Here is an 18,983-nt window from a genome sequence, read left to right as displayed (position 1 = left end):
CAGCACAACTGGCTCCACACCTTTTTTATCAGCACATTTTGTTGCATTGAACTCTATAAAAGCTCATAGTGTGGTTTTGTTTCTAAGACTGTGTAGAGAAGGCTACAAAAACACAAAGCAATTCTCAGAGTAACCTGATGAGGCTGTTGGTTATAGTTACACTGTTGCTTTGTCCCCACAGGGGCCACACGCCCTGAAGGACAAACTGGTAATATGCTCTGACTGTTACCTCTGTGGGCTTTCATATAAAACTTCTTTTGAGTTGTTTAGGTGCCAGAAGTGGTAAATGACTCCACTGCATTGTTGAGTGTTGGAGCTGCTCCTGCTCACTGGTATTTATTATATGTTGGAAAGGGAAGCTGCCCATTGTTTGGACTGTTATCCTCTCTTAAAGGCAGGAGTTATAGCTGTAGATGTCACAGTGGAAAAACAGGATGTGGAGCCAGTACAGCCTTGTTAATAAGTACAAGCAAAGAGGAAAGTAAAAAGCCATCTCCTGCAGCAGCGGGGAATTGAATTGAATTACGGGCGGGGTTGGGATCCGGCCCATGAACAGCCCATGTTAAATAATATTAGTAGTATAAACTCAATGGTGTGTCTTAACGTAGGAGTTTATTATTGCTTCCAATGTATTGGGCTTTGAATGTGCACTAACAGATAACACCTACTATTTTATTTATCCAGCAGTGGAGCTCTGGGTGTGGCATATCATTTCACAGTGTCTTGGACTCTTTCCAGGCTTACAGGCAATGTTGTCTGAAAAAACGCTCACCCTATGAGTACAATTTAAAAGTAATTAAGAGATTAATTCTGCCTCACTCCACCCATTGGCTGGAGCTCTGTACCTGCATAATAAATGATCTCTTGTTGTTTATGGGTTAAGTTGCAAGCACAGACTCATGCCTTATAAGTTATTTTTGTGACATGCCAGGCTGTGAGTTGCGTATTTTCGTCACATTGTTGCATGAAAGCACACGTTGGGTGAATTTTGTCGTGTTTTTTTTTCTGTTCTCGAGTAATTATACTCTGCTGCATAGGGGCTGTGATTCAGATAACCAGAGCATTCCTGAAAGTCAGAGAGTACACAACTGCAAGAAAGATCAAAGAAAAAAATTGAACAGGGAATGTTTTCATCGCTTATCAAGTGTTTGTTTGTTTTTTCGCAAATGGATTGTCAGTCACGTTAATTTCTCTATCCAGACTGTTTACGGAGCTGTCGATATCAGGTTGACTTCATACCTGTCTGTTATGCTGCTGGGGCAGTGCCCTGCCCTTACCTCCCTGTGCTGGAATGAGAAGATTTCAGGAAGTCTAGGGGAATCTTCTTTTTCTGCATTAGATAAAGCACCCTTCAGATTCCACAAGTGCTCTAAAGCACATCTTTGTCCTTTCTTGCAAAACAACTTTCAGAATAAGCTCTAAAAGAGTAGCAGCATGAACTTAAAATGTCACATTGTCCCTTACCCCTGTGGCTGTTGCAATTCGTTCCTACATGGCGGGGTTATAAGAGCCCTCTTGTGGGTAATTTAGCTCATTGAAAGTCGGTTTATGAAAGTTACAGGGATAATAATGATGGTGAGTCACCGCTGTCTGAAACTGGACTCTACAGCTGTGGGAAAATGGACCGTTTGTTTCCTCAGACACAAACTGACTGAGTAAGTTTACTGCAAGTCTTTCTTTTCTGAAGAAGCAGCTCCTACACTCATTTTTTTCCTCCTTACTCTGAGGAAAGAAAGAATGCAACTGATTCATTCTCTCCAGATGGAGGGTTTTATGGGAGTTGGGGTAATAAATCACCTTTCTGTGTGTCTGTGTGCATTTGTAGCAGCATATGTGTTTCTGTGTATGCGTGAGGAGTCACCTGTATTGTGTTTATTTGTATTTTATCCGTGGCTGATCGTCAGGATGCCTATCTAAAAATAAAGCTCAGCCTCTTCAGGTTACAATGCAAATTCACACATCGCGGCAGCCAGTCAGGAAGTCCAGAGTCCGGATCCTATGTCAAGTTTTTCTGTTTGAAAGCTTGTTGCCCATGGCAGCAGCAGCAAGCCCATGTTCTCTTGGAACTCATTCGTAGACGGCACATGGTATTTGCCTAACCTGTGGGTTGTGTTGCTACAGCAACAAAGCCCAGCATTGCCACACCCCTGCATGGTTTGCAGACACTGACTCATCATGCAAATATTCAGAAAAAGAGAAAAGAAAGCTCTTTTATTCCTTAAACTGTGACTTTGTGATTTTATTTCCTCTTTTGCTGATTTTTTGTTTTCATACAAACACTGTTTAAAGGAAGAATGAATGTCCGTTGACCATTACTCATGTGATTAGTCTTTGCCTTTGTGTGGCTAAAACAGGCTGCTCCCGGTTGGCACGATCAGACCTGGTGCTCCCTCCAGCCATTTTATACCCTCCTCACCAACCACATTGGAGCTCCATTTTGTGAGGATCCTCTTCCCTTTAAGGATGATTTCAAACCTTTTGTAAATAAAGACTACATTCTCGTATGTACACTGAAATCATTTTTTGGTTATTATAATAATTCCTGGAAATGAAAAAAAAGTAAATTATAATGTAAATGTAACTTTCTGTTAACTGCACAGTGTTTCCTTGCAGAGACGTAATACAATAAGGGAAATTCATTTTATGAGATATGTGGTCATACAAGTATTGTATGTAAAATGTAAACCCATCCTTTATGACACGTGTGTAGAAGAGTAATAATTCCATCCTGAAAACCCTTAATTAATTATCTTGTCATGTATGTCAAGTCTCTTTTAACATGAGCATCAACATCTATTGAAGGAGGATTATATTGCGACACAGATTAGTCTGAACAAGGTGCTGTAGTACATGTCTGTTCAGTTACGTCTCAACGTAATATCCTTGCTTTACCCTTCAGGGTCAACTGCACTCATTGGAAATGAGCCAGAACTGATAAGAACTCTAGAGTATTGGCTGTTACCTGTGATCTCACGCCTCTTGAGATATGGTTACAAAAATAATAAGTTACACATTAAAAGGAAATATGAATTGGTGCTCTGCATGGTAGGATTTGCAAAACGCTTAATTATTCCCTATAAACTAAGAAATATGTATGCAGGAGACAAAGCAAGAGTTGTTGTTGGGTTTCATTTGGATGCCTTGGTGGTGCGGACTGGCTCTTAGTTCCTTGTGTTCAGCCTCTCTACTGTATCTAGTTCTCTTGTCCTCCTTTTTTCCTGTGTCCACCCTGCTTAATCTCTGTGGCTGTCATTTGTGAGGTTTCTCAAACAAGGCACTCAGTGTGTATCGCCTAGTTAGCTGTTGCTGGAATAAAGCGTGGGTGCCTCCAGATGTATGGGACATGGAGTAGGGTATCCGGGGCAGCAGAGGGGATGTGTCCAGCCTGGCCCTCAGATTTATGTTGTAGATGTTCCTCTACATTTATGGGCCAGAGATGAAAAGATTCCTTTGTTCTTTTCTCACAAACACCCTCCCTACCCTGAATGTACCCCTGCACTCCTGTTCCTTCTCTCTTTTAGACCCATCTTGCATGCCATGTTGTTGCACTGGATGACCAGTGGGTCTCACAAGAGTGAAAAGAACCAGTAGCAGTGTGGTTTTGACTGGGTCATGAAAGCACTGCGTAGGTGTTGTGTTTTATTGGAGCCACTGAGGACTTTTGTATGATATGTCAGATCAAAGCAGCATGGACAGAGGAGATCCCCTTGGAGATCGGTTCTGGCTCAGCCCGAAGAAAGGTAAGATGCAAACCAAGATTGATTATGATACAATACTGCAAAAGAAGGCAGGGCACAGTGAGTGAATGGTTGTCAGCATTGGTTGGATGAAGGTTTATGTCATGAAGAGGTGTGGCCACATACAGACAATAACTCATTTTTGACAGTATGGAGTTAAATAGGGAGCACATTATAGCTCCGTCTTATGCAACAATAACTGAGCCTTTTCGAGCTCTCAAATTGCGTAATACATCTCTTGCATGCTGATTCTGATTCCCTGGCTGCCGTTTAGTTGAGCTGGCATACAACTCTCAAAGCAGAAAGCAAGAAAGAGAGCTGAGGGATGGTTTGAATTTTCTGTCCAGATCTCACTGCTGGAACTTGTTTACAACACAAAGCATTTTTGTAGTCACTGTGCGTTTGCAGAATTTACCACCGAAATCTGATTTTTATTACTCTCGTCAGAGCAACAGGAAACGTTGTACTGCAGAAAAAAAAAAAACTCTTTCCCAAAGTACTGGGTAATAGATGTAAATTGTTGGAGAGAAAAATACTTTGGCAACCTCTGCATAATTCATAGCAAACATGATCCATTATTATCCTCTGCTGATGCTGTTTTTAGTGTTGGACATGGCAAATCTGTCCTCTTGCTTTCAGTCTCCCCTTTTTACCCCCTCATGGGTGGGCTCCTATCCAAGTTTGAGAAGCTGTAGGGGGCGTTGTAAGTTTGGACAAATAGAGACCCTACCACTAACACATGACAGACAGCTTGTTGGAGCGAGAGTAAGTAAGAATGGGGACTTGGCAGTCTTTTTGGGTTCTCTTGCTTATTTTTGGTCAGTACAGTGGGTAAAAGGGAGGCATCATGTGTGACTTCATTTCTTTCCACTCTGGAAAAGGAAAAGTCAGTGTGATCCGTGACTCGTGGAGTTGAGAACATAAGCAGCACCCGACATTTATACCTCAAGCACAAATCACTTTATAGACTTTCCATGTGCATTTGTGTGTATATTGGTGAGACAAAAGCCAAGAGTTTGCTTTTTTCCTCTGCTCAAACAGTAGGCTTTTCTACTCGTCAATATAGTTTTATATTACTTAGCATAAGCTTTCCCACAAAAAAATAGTCTTCTGAAATTTCACTTTAACACAGTTACACATGCTTTATTGTATAACACAAAGATGCCTTATTCCCCAGTCACTTTTAACAAGCCTTATGTAACTCCAAAGATATTTATGGGGCTAGAAAAGTTTAGTTTGGCAAAGCAAAAAGAACAGTTCCTATAGTGTCTTGATTGAATTCAGAACATTGCTTTGTCTATTGTTCTTCCCCCTCTGCTCTGAACAGACCAGAAGAATTTCTCTCTTTCAACTGTAATTTGCTTCTTGTTTTTACCTCAGTCATCCAAGAATAGTTGATTATTTATTTTTGCAGCAGTGTGAGAAATGCCAAAGACATCTGTCAGTCTCCATCAATGCTCACCAGCACACAGTACTTCTTTGTGTGAAGCCATTCTGTGGTCAAACACACTTCTGTGGGTTTGTGTTTGGTTGGACAGTATATTTTAGTTTTTTTTTCTACCGGCCACTCCTCCAACTATATCTGGCCCCTTTTAGTTACACATACAAAACATAGTTCATCAATATTTAACCCCACTCAGTTTTTTCCAATTTCACCCAAGTGGCCAGGGAGAAGTCAGTGGCAGCGGTTAAACCTTGTAGTTTTGTCCTTCTTGCATTTCAAAGGCTATCTTTCTCTATGGGTTCAAGCACTAATTGACACTGTTGTTTATGCCATGTCACCCAAGTTGTCAAGGTTGTCCTAGTGCCTGTATGAGCGTCACATGCAGTCAGTCAGCATTCTACAATTGGCAAGTCAACAAGTCTATATATAGCCCAGAATCACAATCCTGCCCCAGACTTCTTCACAATCTGTTCAATATTTCCTCATATTTCTTTAGGGCCCTTGACAACTATAAGTTTGAAATTATTACATGGAAATAATGTTACAATAAGACAGAAACATGACACTATTCCACTCAACAGGTGGCCATAACACATCAAGATATGCTGTAAAGACAGATAAGAAGAATACTGCCAACTTGCAAACAACGCTGGGTTAAAAATACTAGAGGATCTACTATTTTGGTTATGTAAACATAACTTTTGTTCATTCACAAGAGAACTCCACATGGCTCCTGCAAAATGTCTTTAGTGCCTCCCACCGACCTACTAGTGTCCCTAGAGAAAAAGCCAAGGGATCACCACAATCAGCAGAATTTATCCTGTGGGGACCAAGACTGTCTGTACAAAATCCATCCAGTTGAGTTGAGATATTTCAGTTTGATTCAAAAGTGGTCAACCAACTAATCTGTTGACAGACTGCTAGCATGGCTGAAAGAGCGTCAACATGTTTTACTATTTCAGTTGAGATTTAAAATTTGTTTAAAGTATGACGAGCATGATTTATTTAAATTATGTTGAAAGTGAAGAGAGAAAATCTGAAGTCTATCTTAAGCTTTTCTTTAAAGAAATATTTTGTTTTTTATTTTATAAATAAATTTAATTCATTACTCTGTGTTTTGTTAAAACATCAACTCATTGGGCGGTCGGTAGCGTAGTAGGTTAAGCGGCCGCCCCGTGTGTAGAGGCTACAGTCCTCGCTGCAGCTGGCCCCGGTTCGAATCCCGCATCGGACAGCCCTTTACTGCGTGTCATTCCCCCTCTCTCTGCCCCCTGCTTCCTGTCTATCTTTATCTTTATGCCTATCATTAAAGGCATAAAGGCCAAAAAAATAATCTTAAAAAAACAAAAAAAAAAACATTAATTCATTATCCAATCAAAACTAACTACTCGGAAATCCTGTACCTACTGTGGGGCCAACCCTTGCCTCCATATAAAGCTGTTTACAACAATCTCTAACTTTAGCATATTCCTGGGTCGGAGGTGTTTGTGCTCGAACATGCGTCAGCTCTGTCAGGGGCCACAGCTGTTCCTGTCTGAGGGGTCACTCCCCTGACTATGCCCATCTAGGATTTATGCTCCTCCAATGAAAATAGGCTCATCAACCATATAAAAAGAGAGCTCTGATGCATTGCTGAACGATTTGTCATTACTACAAAACTGCAAGTCATGATTTGGGGTAAAGGCCACTCCCATTAAAATCCCTTTCTATGTCTGTTTGATCCACCTCATATCATTACACAATTAATAAAATTAAATTTTGGGGCACCATTGTCACGTACAGTATAGTGCTTCAAAGTACTGTTTGAGAATAACAGTTACTACTGGCCAGCTATCATTAGCTGACAGATGGCAGACTTACTGACTTGCTGCTAAATTCAACCTTACTATATGTGTAAATCTAAATAGCTTGATAGTCATGAACCCAGACATTTGTTCTTTAGTTTCACACAGTTTAACATCACACTAATGTCTTGTAATGTAAGCGCTTGCATTAGTGGGTAAGGAAGGTTCCGCTGACCTTTACGTTCCCTGAAAGTGGCTGTAGTGGCTTGGATCTGATATCAGAATGGGGGGCACGTGTGTAGAACCAATACACCCCAGAGCAGCAGGCCTTTACAGTGGGCTAGTAGCCAGCCACCATGAGTTGGTGGTGACAAGTCTATTCTGGGACTTGTAGAGGTCTGAAACACTGAAGCAGAAGTGGATTCATAACTAGGAAACTATTCAGACACTCTTCCCCAAAGTCTTATTATTCCTTTATCGTCTTCATTCAATCGCATCATTCCTCTATTTGTGGCTGTGTGCTGCAGGAATATCTGTTTATAGACCGAATAAAATTAGGTGCCATTAGTTCTATAGTTGACTTAGGCCCCATTCCATTCAGTGAGTCTCAAATCTACTATTGTAGCCAGGTCACTGTGAAAAGCAGCAGCTTTGACAGGTCTAGCGATACAGTATTTCTCCTGAAGTGGGCATATTTAATATTTGGATGGCTGAATAAGGGTCGCTGTAGGAAGTTTGAAGTTCACTGAGCACTTTGTGCATAAACAGTGCATGAAATCACACTGCTCGGAGAGCAAGGCACCATGCATGGTGATGCAGATTACCCCTAAATAAGACAGCTCTACCCCTGAATGTTAACACATTGCTGCCTGGCTTTTATTGGAGCTGATTTGCATTGTTTTGCAATATGTTCATTTGTTTTCTGTTTGAATGGATTCCTTTATGTGTTGCTTTACATCACCTCTTAATTGTCAGCTACCACGAAATGCCAAATGGGTTAAGCAATAAATGCTTTAAAAGCAACTTTATGTTACGTTAATACACTTCTATGAATCCAACATAACAATCTGCGCTTGTGCTTCAGGCAAACTGGAGCATGTTTCGTAATGCAGAGGAATGCCTTGTACCATAAACCTAAGAATTCCACTGAAAGCTCCTCCCTGCTTCCAGTTTGATGCATCACCTTTACCTGAACCATTAAAGATAATAGACCGTCATGAGGTGTGATTTACAGCTTACCCACTATAGGGGAAGTACTGTACATACATGCCTGCAGGATCACCACCTGTCTGACTAGATAGTTTTCAAAAACCTGTTGTGCGTCAGGAATAGTTTTCATCACAGCACAAGTGATTTCTCTACAGTACTGCCAAAGGCTCTGTCTGTAGCACATATTTGATTTAGTATCGCTGTGTTATTTTTTTCCTTCAATATACTGTTTGTATCACTTTCCTTTCAGATCATTTTTGTTTTTCTTGATTGCTGATGAGAGTCTGACAATGTGCTAATGGCTTCTTTCAGATCACAGTGACTTCACAGGTGGTGGCCTGATAAATGACAGTGTAGTCCAGCTGTCCAGGACAACAGATTTATGGTCTGCTGCTCAACTGCAGCCCTGAAAGCGGATACATGGCTTACGCAGAAGTGGCTCACTTCATTTGACTGTTGCCATGGCAAATAAAATGAAAACAGTTCTCTGCCCGTGTTTGGATGTGTAATAGTGTGTGTGGTTTCAAACAGCGGGGGGAATGCATCAGTTCACTGCCACTATAATTTCGCAAGAAGACCACTGTGCTCCAGCACAATACCGTTAGCGTACTCTCCTCTTCAATATATCCCTTTCTTTTCAGTGTGATGAGTGAACATCATCTGTACTCATCTGCTCTAACCAACAATGGTCAGTTTCCTTTCCAGTTTGGCTTTCACTAGACTCTGCAATAAGAGGACACTTTCCCTGACACAGAGAGACGAACGGGAGACAGATGTACAGAAGAGAGAAGTGATCTAGGCAAAGAAATCCGATATCATGTTCCTGTGAGTGCTGAAAAGGTTAGCTATAATGCGCAGCTCTTTATATAGTTGTGCAAGACGGATTCTTGGTTCCCTGCTAAATCAAGGCATGAAGCCCTAATGTTAGCTGTCTGAAGTAGCACCACAAATTTAGTGTGCTTTACAGTCTGTTGCATCACTTTAATATGTTACAATAGGAAATACTTCTTAGTTTACGTAGTTTCCTTTCTTTCCCGTGGTACCTGGTGACCCTCCAAACAAACACAGATATGAATAGACTTTTTATTACTTCTAAAGTAGCATGGGTGCATTAAACTACCTAAATAAAATCTATAAAATCTCAATAAAATATCTGTCTATTGAGAATAAATTCATGGCAGTCTATGTATTTTCTCTGTGAATGTCCCCAGCCTGTACACATTCAAAGACTGTGACAGAAGACCTGAGAACCACACCCTGTGTGTAAAGTAGAGGCTCTTCAGTGATACTTGATCATAAAGTGTGTAAAACTAGACACGATACACTTGATAACCTACATGGATGCTCAGTAAGTTGCTCCAGGGCAGGGTAGATGTATACAAACTGGTTCACTCTCATTCTTCTAACTAATCTCTGTTTAGAATAGCCCCTTTATACCGCCGGTGTGCGTGACACGCCAGAGGGTGTGTGTCAGCCAGTAGTAATGTGTATTTAGAAGTGTCTGTCTGTGTGTGTATATGTTATATAGGAGGTGTGTACTTTCGTGTATGGGTGGGCGTCTCCGTAAAAGTCACAGAGCTACAGAACATGTGCTCAACACACTTCAGAGGTGTGTTGCTCCATTCATTTGACTTTGCTCCTTCTTTATTTCAATCACTTTATTGCAGGTGTTTTTTTTCTTTTGCTTCCTACTTCCTGTTGTACTATTTACTTTAGTGAGAATTTTTTTCCATGCCAGTTTTTTCCTAAGACATAGAGAGAGAAGGTAGGAGGAGCCGGACTGAGAAGTGTGCCTCACTCTCTCTCTCTCACACTCTCTCACACACGCTCCCTCTCTTCCATTCTGTCATTGCCATCTCGGCAGTACGGAGACTGTTCATTCCCAGCCACGCTGAATGTAAGAGGAGAACAGCCCACGTTTGACTTTGTTTAAGTCCGCTTTCGCAGAGGAATATTTGTTTTTCTTCACGATATCCAAAGGATCAACAAGAGCAAGAGGAAGATAGAAAGAAAGTAAGAAAAAATATTACAAGGATTTCTTTCTCTTTCATTGTCTCTGATTCAATTGAGAAGCACGTGACAGCTGGTTTTGCCACTGGATTCTTTCACACAAAAGAAGTGAGATTACTTAACTAATGACCTGCATTTCATGTTGTTATTTTCAGTACTTACTTTAAGAGAAAATACTGACATAAAGCACAATGGTTGCTGGAATGCTGATGCCCTTGCGGGACCTGAGGGCCATCTATGAGGTCCTGTTTCGAGATGGTGTCATGGTTGCCAAGAAGGACAAGAGGCCTCAAACTAAACACCCTGAGATAGAAGGTGTGAGCAACCTACAAGTAATCCGTGCCATGGGGTCTCTTAAGTCTAGGGGTTGTGTGAAGGAGACATTTGCTTGGAGACATTTCTACTGGTACCTGACCAATGAGGGTATTGTTTACCTGCGTGACTACCTCCACCTGCCACCTGAAATTGTTCCTGCCTCCCTGCAGAGGGTTAGGAAGCCAGCTGCCACCCTAGCCATTGCCCACCGGGCTGCACGGGTCCAATCTGTGGAAGGTCCTACGTCTTATGTTCCTAAGCCAGGACGCAGGGCTGAAGGAGAGAGCCAAGAGGGTCTGGCTGAGCGTCAAGGCTACCGCCATAAGATGACGGGTCCCGGAGAAAGGGAAAGCTACTCTGAGAGGACCCCCAGGTTCAGGGGTCGTCCTCTGGCTGCAGAACCAGCCAGACCAAAAGCATCATGGGAAGTGGAAGAGCCTCAGCCACTGTTTAGGAAGCCAGACAGCTTCAGAAGTGAAACAGCAGTTGTGGAAGAGAGCAGGGTAAAACGAGCGTCTCATCAGCAACGTGATGTGAGCAGTGAGAAGCCAGTAACATCACAGGAAAGAAAAGTGTCTGATGTCCAAAAAGAGAAGGCTCCGATTTCTGTCCAGGTTCAGAGAAAAGCTTTGAAACAGGATGTGTCACAGACCGCTCTGACATCAGTGTCCTCCAAAACAACCCTAGCATTAACTGTGGCTGCTGTCACTGAGACTGCAGGTGCTGCAACATCAAAGATCCCAGCGGAACCCTCTATTCCCAAAACAAATAAGGAGAAGCCTAAGATTACTGATGAAAAATCTTCCATGACGTCTAGTAAAATAGTCACAGGCCATTCAGCTATCACAAAACTTCCTGATAAAGAGGTAAATGAGGAGAAAACAAAAAAGACCATGGTAGATCCAGTTAAAACTGCAGTGGTCAGAGCTACACCTGAAGTGTCAAAATCCCAAGCAACTACTACAATGGCTGCTGCTCAGGAAACCTCCAAACTCATTACTGAAGCTGTCAAGGAAGAGAAGACAAAAAAGGTGATTGTGGATCCAGTTAAATCTGTAGAGGTCAAGGCTACATCTGTAACAGCATCTAATGAAGTGAAGGCCAAACCAGTTCTCCCAAAGGCTGCTGCTCAGAAAACCTCCAAACTCCTTCCTGACACTGACACTGTCATCACAAAACCGGTCAATACAGATGTCAAGATAGAGAAGACAGAAAAGGTGATGGTGGATCTAGTTAAATCTATAGAGGTCAAGGCTACACCTGCAACAGCAACTGATAAGGTGAAAGACCAGGCAGTTATTCCAATGGCTGCTGCTCAGGAAAGCACCAAACTCCTCACTAACACTGTCACCACCACCACTGTCATCACAAAGCCTGTCAGTATAGTAAATGTCAAGGAAGAGAAGCTTAAGGGAGCAAAGATTGATGAAGAATCTGTTAAACCTGCAGAAGTGAAGACACCAGTCAAATTTAAAATAGATCAGGAGAAGGCCAAGCAAACTCTCAAAATAAATCCTCAGGAAACCACAAAACCCTCACCTGCCAGTACCACTAGCGAACCAGTATTGTCAGCTGCTTCAGTAAAGGAGGTCTCTCAAGTTAAGGTGACCCAGGAGCCCATTGATGCAAAAATGACCACAGTGAGTCTCTCAACAAAGACCAAAACTGATGAAGTGCCCCAGGAAACTACTGTGGTGACTGAGTCCTCAATACTTGAAGTTAAAACTACTATTAGTACAACAACTACAGTAACAAAGATGATTACAAAACAGGAGACAACTGACGTAAAAGAGATTTCTCATGTCATGAAAGAAGAAAAAGCAGTGCCAGACAAGGCCCTCGAGGTCTCAGTACAGGGCCCCATATTAGTGCAAAAAGACTCCTCTTCACCTCAGCTCAGTCAAAATGCTGCCACCACAGAGATGACTGTGGAAACCAAACAAGTAGTTGAGCTAAGCTCTAAATCTAAAAGGAAGAAAAAGAAATCTCCAGGTGAGATATCCAAGACTCCTGACTCAAAGTTGGAGACGGAAAAAACCTCTATAGACAAGCCCCCTGAGAAAGTGATTGAAAATACCCTCCAACCCACACCAGTGATTACCTCAGAGCTATTGGCTGTGTGTACCAGCATAAAGACTGAGGGGGCGTCCCCCAAAGGGGAAAAGAATACCCAAATTGATGGGAAGCCAACAGTGGAAGCCCCTAAAAAAACTGTGGAGCTATCTGAAGTAGCATCACAACCATTAAACCCGGTCTTTGCAGTGCCCCCGGTGGAGCTTCCAAATAATGCACAAGTAAAAGAGAAGCTTGAGGAAAGCAGTGTCAGCAAAATAACACAGGGACCAGTATGCTCCAAGGAGCACATGGAGCCAGTGAAATCTAAGGAAATGACTGCCACTAAAGTGGAAACAGTGATGGTGCAGAAAATAACTGAAGTGGAACTTACACAAGCAAACCCTAAACCTGAAGAGAAAAGCCCTGCACCTCTGTCAGAAGCTCAGGAAGCCACAGCTGAGACTAAATCCCTAATAAGTACAGGGAAAGCTGCAGAGGAATCTTTAAAGAGTAAAAAGAAAGGGAAAGGGAAAAAACAGGCTCAGACACCACTATCTGACACCATAAACACAAAGCCTGTCTTTGCGCCTGAATCCACTAAAATTACATCATTGCCCAAGGCCACAGTTAAAGACAGTCCTGCCATGGCCTCTGAACAGGCAGAAGTGATTGCTTCTCCAAAGATGACTCCTGAAAGAATGTGTACTGAGGAAACCAGGCAGGCAGCAGCTGTGCTCTCTGAGGCCCCAGCAGACAAAGGGGAGGTGGAGCCAGAATTGGTCTTTGCAGAAAAAATCAAGCGGGAGGTTCCGAAACCAAAAACATCCTCCACTGCGAGGGAAGCACACGCAGCCGGAGAATTAGCGTCAGCAGCACCAGTGGTAACAGCAGTGGCAGCTGTAGCTCAGGCACAGGCCAGCCCACTCGCCAGGCAAGAGGAGCCTCCCAAAGTTGCACAACATTCAGCCAGTCAGACAGCAGAGCGCAGCACAGAGAAACGGCTCTCTGTTTTTGAGGCCTTAGAGCAGGAGGGAGAGAAGAAGAGAGACTTGGAGGAGGACACACCCTCTGCCACTGCCACACCCGCAGCTGCCCAGCCTGACCAGCCTCTCCTGGAGGACACCTGTGAGCCTGTAAGCCCTGACATAGACAAGGCCGCCATGAGGAGAAAAATTGTAGTAGTTGAAGAGATCGTTGAGGTGAAACAGGTTGTTAGTCCTCAGGCAACTGGGGAGCAATCCCCTCCTCCACCTGTGCAACCTGAGGTGGAAGGAGAAGAACTGGACCTGGATGTTCTGGAAGCAATCGCCATAGAGCGGGCACTTTTGTCAGGGGTGGCTGAAGCCAGGGTGCAAGGAGCTTCACCTGAGGAAGACTGGGATCACTCACTGGAAGAGCCAGAGGAGAAAACATGGCCCAACTTCGTTGAAGGTTTGTTTGAATGCGTGCCAATTAACCTACTTCCTGCTTTATAATACCCTCTGTGTGCATGTGATGTAATTACTCTTGCGTCTAGTTTTTCACCTTTCTTTGTAGTGTGGGAGGTCTTAGGTAGGGTATTTGATGACAGCTCTATTGTTGTTCATTCATATTGTCATGCACTTAAAGTATTTCATACTCTGAAGAACACACCCATGCTGTAATTGTCGGTCTCTGACTTCTCATTTAAAGTATTATTTGGGATGATTTGATTACAGTTTATGGCTTAAAGTTACATGTTACAGTGCCCAGCCTCTACTTTGTGATGTGGACTAGAAGCAGTTTCTCTTTAGGAATAGTTTTAGTGAGCTGGTGAGAAGAGTCCAGTGAGATGTGGCTGTGATTTAATTATGTGTGTGTTAAAATAGATGAAGTATCAGTAACACTTTCAAAGCACACCCTGTAGTGTATTCGAGACACTGTCAGATTCCACACTGGCATTATGACATGGATTCCTCCTCCACACGTAGTCACAGGTGAAAGTTACACAAAAACTATGTATAAAACTTCAGCATTCAGTACCAAATGTCATTTACTAAAATGTCATTTACTACACTGTTTACATGCAGACCATGTGACAGTGGCAGTGGCAACTCAAAGATCAAAGTTTTTTTTGGGTGGGAATTTGAATTCTGCACATGTTTAAGTGAAAACATAATCTCTGGATCCCCCTCTGTTTGCCAAATGAGATTATGCAGACCTGCTGTCATTCCAACAAGGTGGGGCTGTTTGTAAGATTCAGCCTCGCCTGTTCCCTGCAGAGATAGTTGTGCGTGAGTGAAAGCCAGACATACTAAGAGAAGGGAGGTGTGGTACTTTTGGGAACATTTCTCTCCCTTTCTCACTGCTCCAGTATGACTGTGTTCCTGGCACTGTTTTATATTCTGTGGTTGTTTTCTCTGTTTTCTTTTCATCCTGTGGTGTATAGGAGATAAGCATGCCCCTTGCATACCATTATGATATGGTATGCGTAGGATCTGGGAGTTATGTATGCTATGTGATAACAGTAGAATATGCTCGACTCCTTTGCTGGATCTGGAAAATAACTTTCAGAAAGTCCAGAAAAAGGTGCCGTTTGAAGCTGTGGTAGCTTCTGCTGAAGTGAAACTGGCAGTGCTTATATTAACCCATGATGCTGAGGCATATTCATGTGACTCCAGATTTCGGATGATATCTAATATTTCACAACTTTCAAAAGTGAAATAATATGTTATTTTGACTAATGTGTACATTTGGGTTTCCCTAAAAGGGTGTAGCAAGGATTTGATATAGGCGTTGTCTATTGTGGGTGTGAGCAACGGACAAAGAGTCAGGAAGCTGGAATAGTTTGCTCACAGCTCTATGGGTGTGTTTGTTTGGTTCCACACGTGACAGCAGATCTGGATTCAATTAGCAGCCTGGTCTCTGTATTCAATCTGTGGTACTCATCAGGAAAATAAGTCCCTTTTGCAGACTGATAAAACATTATTTATGACTCATGTACAGCAAACAACATATGCAACACATGACTTTAATTGACTACAGCACACTCTAAAAGAAACGTGGGCTCTGCTTAGCACAGATGATTGTAACATTTCCAAATCTGACTTTTAATTGTGGCGTTCTGTGTGATGTGTGAGATAATCAGATATGACTGCAGCAGTGCCGGCCTATCAGATGACCACACTGTTTGGTGACCCACTGCTGACATCTGCTGTCCATATCGACCATTGTCATCTGTAGTGCAGGTTGCAGCAAGTACTACAACTATTGTCAGAGGTGTTTTGATAAAGAAATAACAAATAACGCAGATTTCGCCTCAAATAGTTGATAAAACTTGTTTTCATTTTAGTTCTTAAGCTTCAGATTACCCAGATTGTGCACTGTTGCCAAATCAGTTTCCTTCCTCCTTTTTACCTCCATATATGATGAGTAGTGTCACATAGGGCAGTGGTTTACAAAGATACAATTTATAGTGCTGTGATGTGTGTGTGAGTGAGGTATTCTTGGTATGGTAGTTAATTAAATAGCTGTCAGCAGCCTCAGTTTCACCCCAGGGATATAGTTGCAGTTAGGTATGTCTACTTTTGTCCTGCTGTCCTACAATTTCTATTTCCCTTTCATTGCATCAGTAATGTGGAAACCAGAAAGAAGGAAAGAATTTGAAAAAAAGACTGACTTGTGCCACAAAAATGTTTCTTTCAAAACAAGGGCTCCTTACACTGGTTTAGCTTTCAAGGGAACACGTTGTGTGTCGCACGTTTGATTTCTCTTGAATGGAGGGCGCTGTACATGCACAAAAACAGAAGCTGTGCAGTGAACAATTTTGAATGACTCCGACATGCCTGAGAGGCTGCTTAAAGTCTGCCCACACATGGCACCAGGGCCAATTAGGCTAAATCATATCCCAGGCATGTCACTGAGGTCCTCCATGTTTTCATCTCTGAAATCATGCCCGGCGCATACTTGTGTGATTGCTTAAATGAAGAGCTACAGTATGCTGCAGCTCTGTGTCTTTCATTATGGTGGCACATCATTTTGATGTTATGACTCACCCGGACCATTCTCAAATCTGAGCGCTCAAATTATGAGCCTGACCTTTTTGAATAGAATAAGGGCCAAAAATGTGGAACATAATGAATGTTCAATCTAATGCTATTCATCAATAGCTAGTGTTGTGAGTTGGCAGCTTAAGTAGAATCTGCTGCCTCTGTTTCTGTTGTTGGCCACCAGTAATGTTTTGCTCAAAACAAAGTCAATGACCTTAGCTGCTGTGCCCTATCCTTTACTGTCGACTCGGCCCTCCTTAGTTGTATTGGATTCATCATAGACTTCACAGTGGCCTACCTTTCATAAAGAGACCCAAGCACAGAAAAATAAACATTTTAACAATGAAGAGATATTGAATAGAGCCCACCCAATATATCAATAGGCCGGAATCACATATATCCGTAATATTGGCATGGGCCCCAAAGAACCATTATCGGTCGGGCTCTAATGTTGATACAACAGTCTGTGCCAGTGCTCAAAATATAGTCCGAATGAAACTTGAGAGGGCGTCTGTAGTCCTCCGAGGCTGCTGCTTTATACCTGTAAAATTCAGATTGAAACAGGGATCACCAACCAATATGTTTGTGAGTTTAAAACTGAAATGTTTTATGGGCCGGAAGAAACAAATAATGTCAAGTGTGCACAAATGACTAGGGTAATGAGCACTCATAACATAATCCTCTAGTTGAAGAGCTAGTTGTGTGTGATCTTCCAACAGTGTTTTAGTGCTGGCAAGAACAAAGAGTTTGATATCATGTTTTATAGCCGTCTGTTGCAACATAATGACTAGAGGCGCTGGAGAGTGACGCAGCATCAGAAATGTGCTAAAGCAATATAACAGTTAAGTCCTGTCGGCCAAACCCAGGAAACTGAGAGATCGATAACATGTGGAATATATTGAGGGTTTGGCCAAGATGGTTATGACGTTAGTCATTTCCCTGGGTACATGTTGGGCCTTATTACAGGGTCTGATGAACTCAGCTTCAGCTTTGTGACAGAGTTTGGAGGAACAGTATGTATGCGAGTCTTCTGTAAAGTCTTTACGTGTTCTGTATTCAGTTTTTAGCGTTAAATAACTTCACCAAAGTGTTTGACCTTTATGTTTTCACCCTTACTTTAAGCAGTATTTTCTCAAGAGAGACCTCACCACCTGCTAAGTTAGGATGAATTGTTAAGTCGAGGAGAGCAGTGTTTACAAATTTGACCTTCTGAGCTATATGTGTGTAGATTGAGGCATTTCCCACTAGACACAAGCTTAGAATACCTTTCGGCTATGTGTCCTAACATGAATGATATGTGCTTGAGGCCCGTCTGTTGAGTTCAGGAGTTCGTGAAGGCACATAAGGATGATGGTTCATCTAGAGATTCCCTGCGATCTTGTGTAAAGCCCCTACGTGCTTTCTCTGTATAGCTGCTTTCAATTCACACAGGACATCCATCTATAGTGTGCATGTTTCGCGAGAGAAGCCAATCCCAGCTCTACTCTCCAGACACTGGGAGAAATTGCTTTTAGCATTACGGCGAAATGGAGTCAGTTGTCAGCACTACAATTGACAAAGCCATATGCATATATTAGAACCTATATTTAGAGAATGTTGTGCATTGCTGTGATCCCAAAAGCAATAGGGGATGAACACTGAGACCTTTGGCCATGCTATACTCTCCTACAAGCTGCCATCACTAAACTAAACTCCATCAGGCTATCACAATTTAGTACAAATATTCTATCAGTCCTAGGTGTCCGTTTTCATATTGAATGGCTTTGTTGCTATTTCTGTCCACTTAATGTTACTGCCAGTGGTTTTTCCGAGGATGATGCTGAACATATCCAGTTTAACCCATCTCATTTACAGTTTCAAGGTCAGACATTGAGTAAAGACTCTTATTATAAGTGAGGCATCATGAGGGGGACAGTAGAATCAGCTAAAATCAGCACCAAAGTCACTATTAGTTGTGTTTTCAATGACTAAATCACATAATCTACTGTGTCTTATCATCAATGAGTAAGCCATGGACTGCATGGCATCTGTTTCTCGGTGGTTTAATAGTGATGAGTGTGATTTTGTATGTGCTGACAATATTATGAACCAAATGATGACTCTACCATATGTTAATTATATTACACCCTCGAGTGATCACACGATATATTTTTTCACGCTGTGAGCTGTGACTTAATATCACAGAATAAACTTGCCAACATCATCATCAAAGAGACCAGTAGGAAGAGAGAGGTGGATCGGGTCGTCTGCTTGTGTTTGTGGGGGGTGTCTCTAAGAGGCGAGTGTGGCCAAGTCTCCAGCCAGAGCTCTTCCATCAGCTTCTAACTGTGACTCTGTGTGATCATCTGGCTCTAGTAGATATTTATAACCCTCAGTCAGCTCCAGCCCTTTCCCCCCTTTCCACCCACCCCCCACAGCCCTG

At 42.4% G+C, this 18,983-nt stretch overlaps 1 protein-coding gene across 16 annotated transcripts in view; it reads left to right on the top strand.

The window, feature by feature from the left end:
* Positions 1–18,983, top strand: part of plecb (plectin b) — a 119,833-nt gene that overhangs the window by 48,249 nt on the left and 52,601 nt on the right. For 9 of the 16 annotated variants that reach the window (XM_019269164.2, XM_019269162.2, XM_019269161.2 and 6 more), the window contains exon 1: positions 10,361–13,985. The exons of the other annotated variants lie outside the window; for them this stretch is intronic. In XM_019269164.2, coding sequence (XP_019124709.2) covers positions 10,376–13,985 — 3,610 coding nt within the window. In that variant the 5' untranslated portion in view covers positions 10,361–10,375. Of the gene's footprint in view, positions 1–10,360; positions 13,986–18,983 lie in introns of those variants that run through there. 16 annotated transcript variants of the gene reach the window in all.

This window comes from Larimichthys crocea, chromosome XIII, assembly GCF_000972845.2.
Source record: "Larimichthys crocea isolate SSNF chromosome XIII, L_crocea_2.0, whole genome shotgun sequence".
NCBI classification, from domain to species: domain Eukaryota; kingdom Metazoa; phylum Chordata; class Actinopteri; family Sciaenidae; genus Larimichthys; species Larimichthys crocea.
This window is presented reverse-complemented; position numbering and strand designations above follow the sequence as displayed.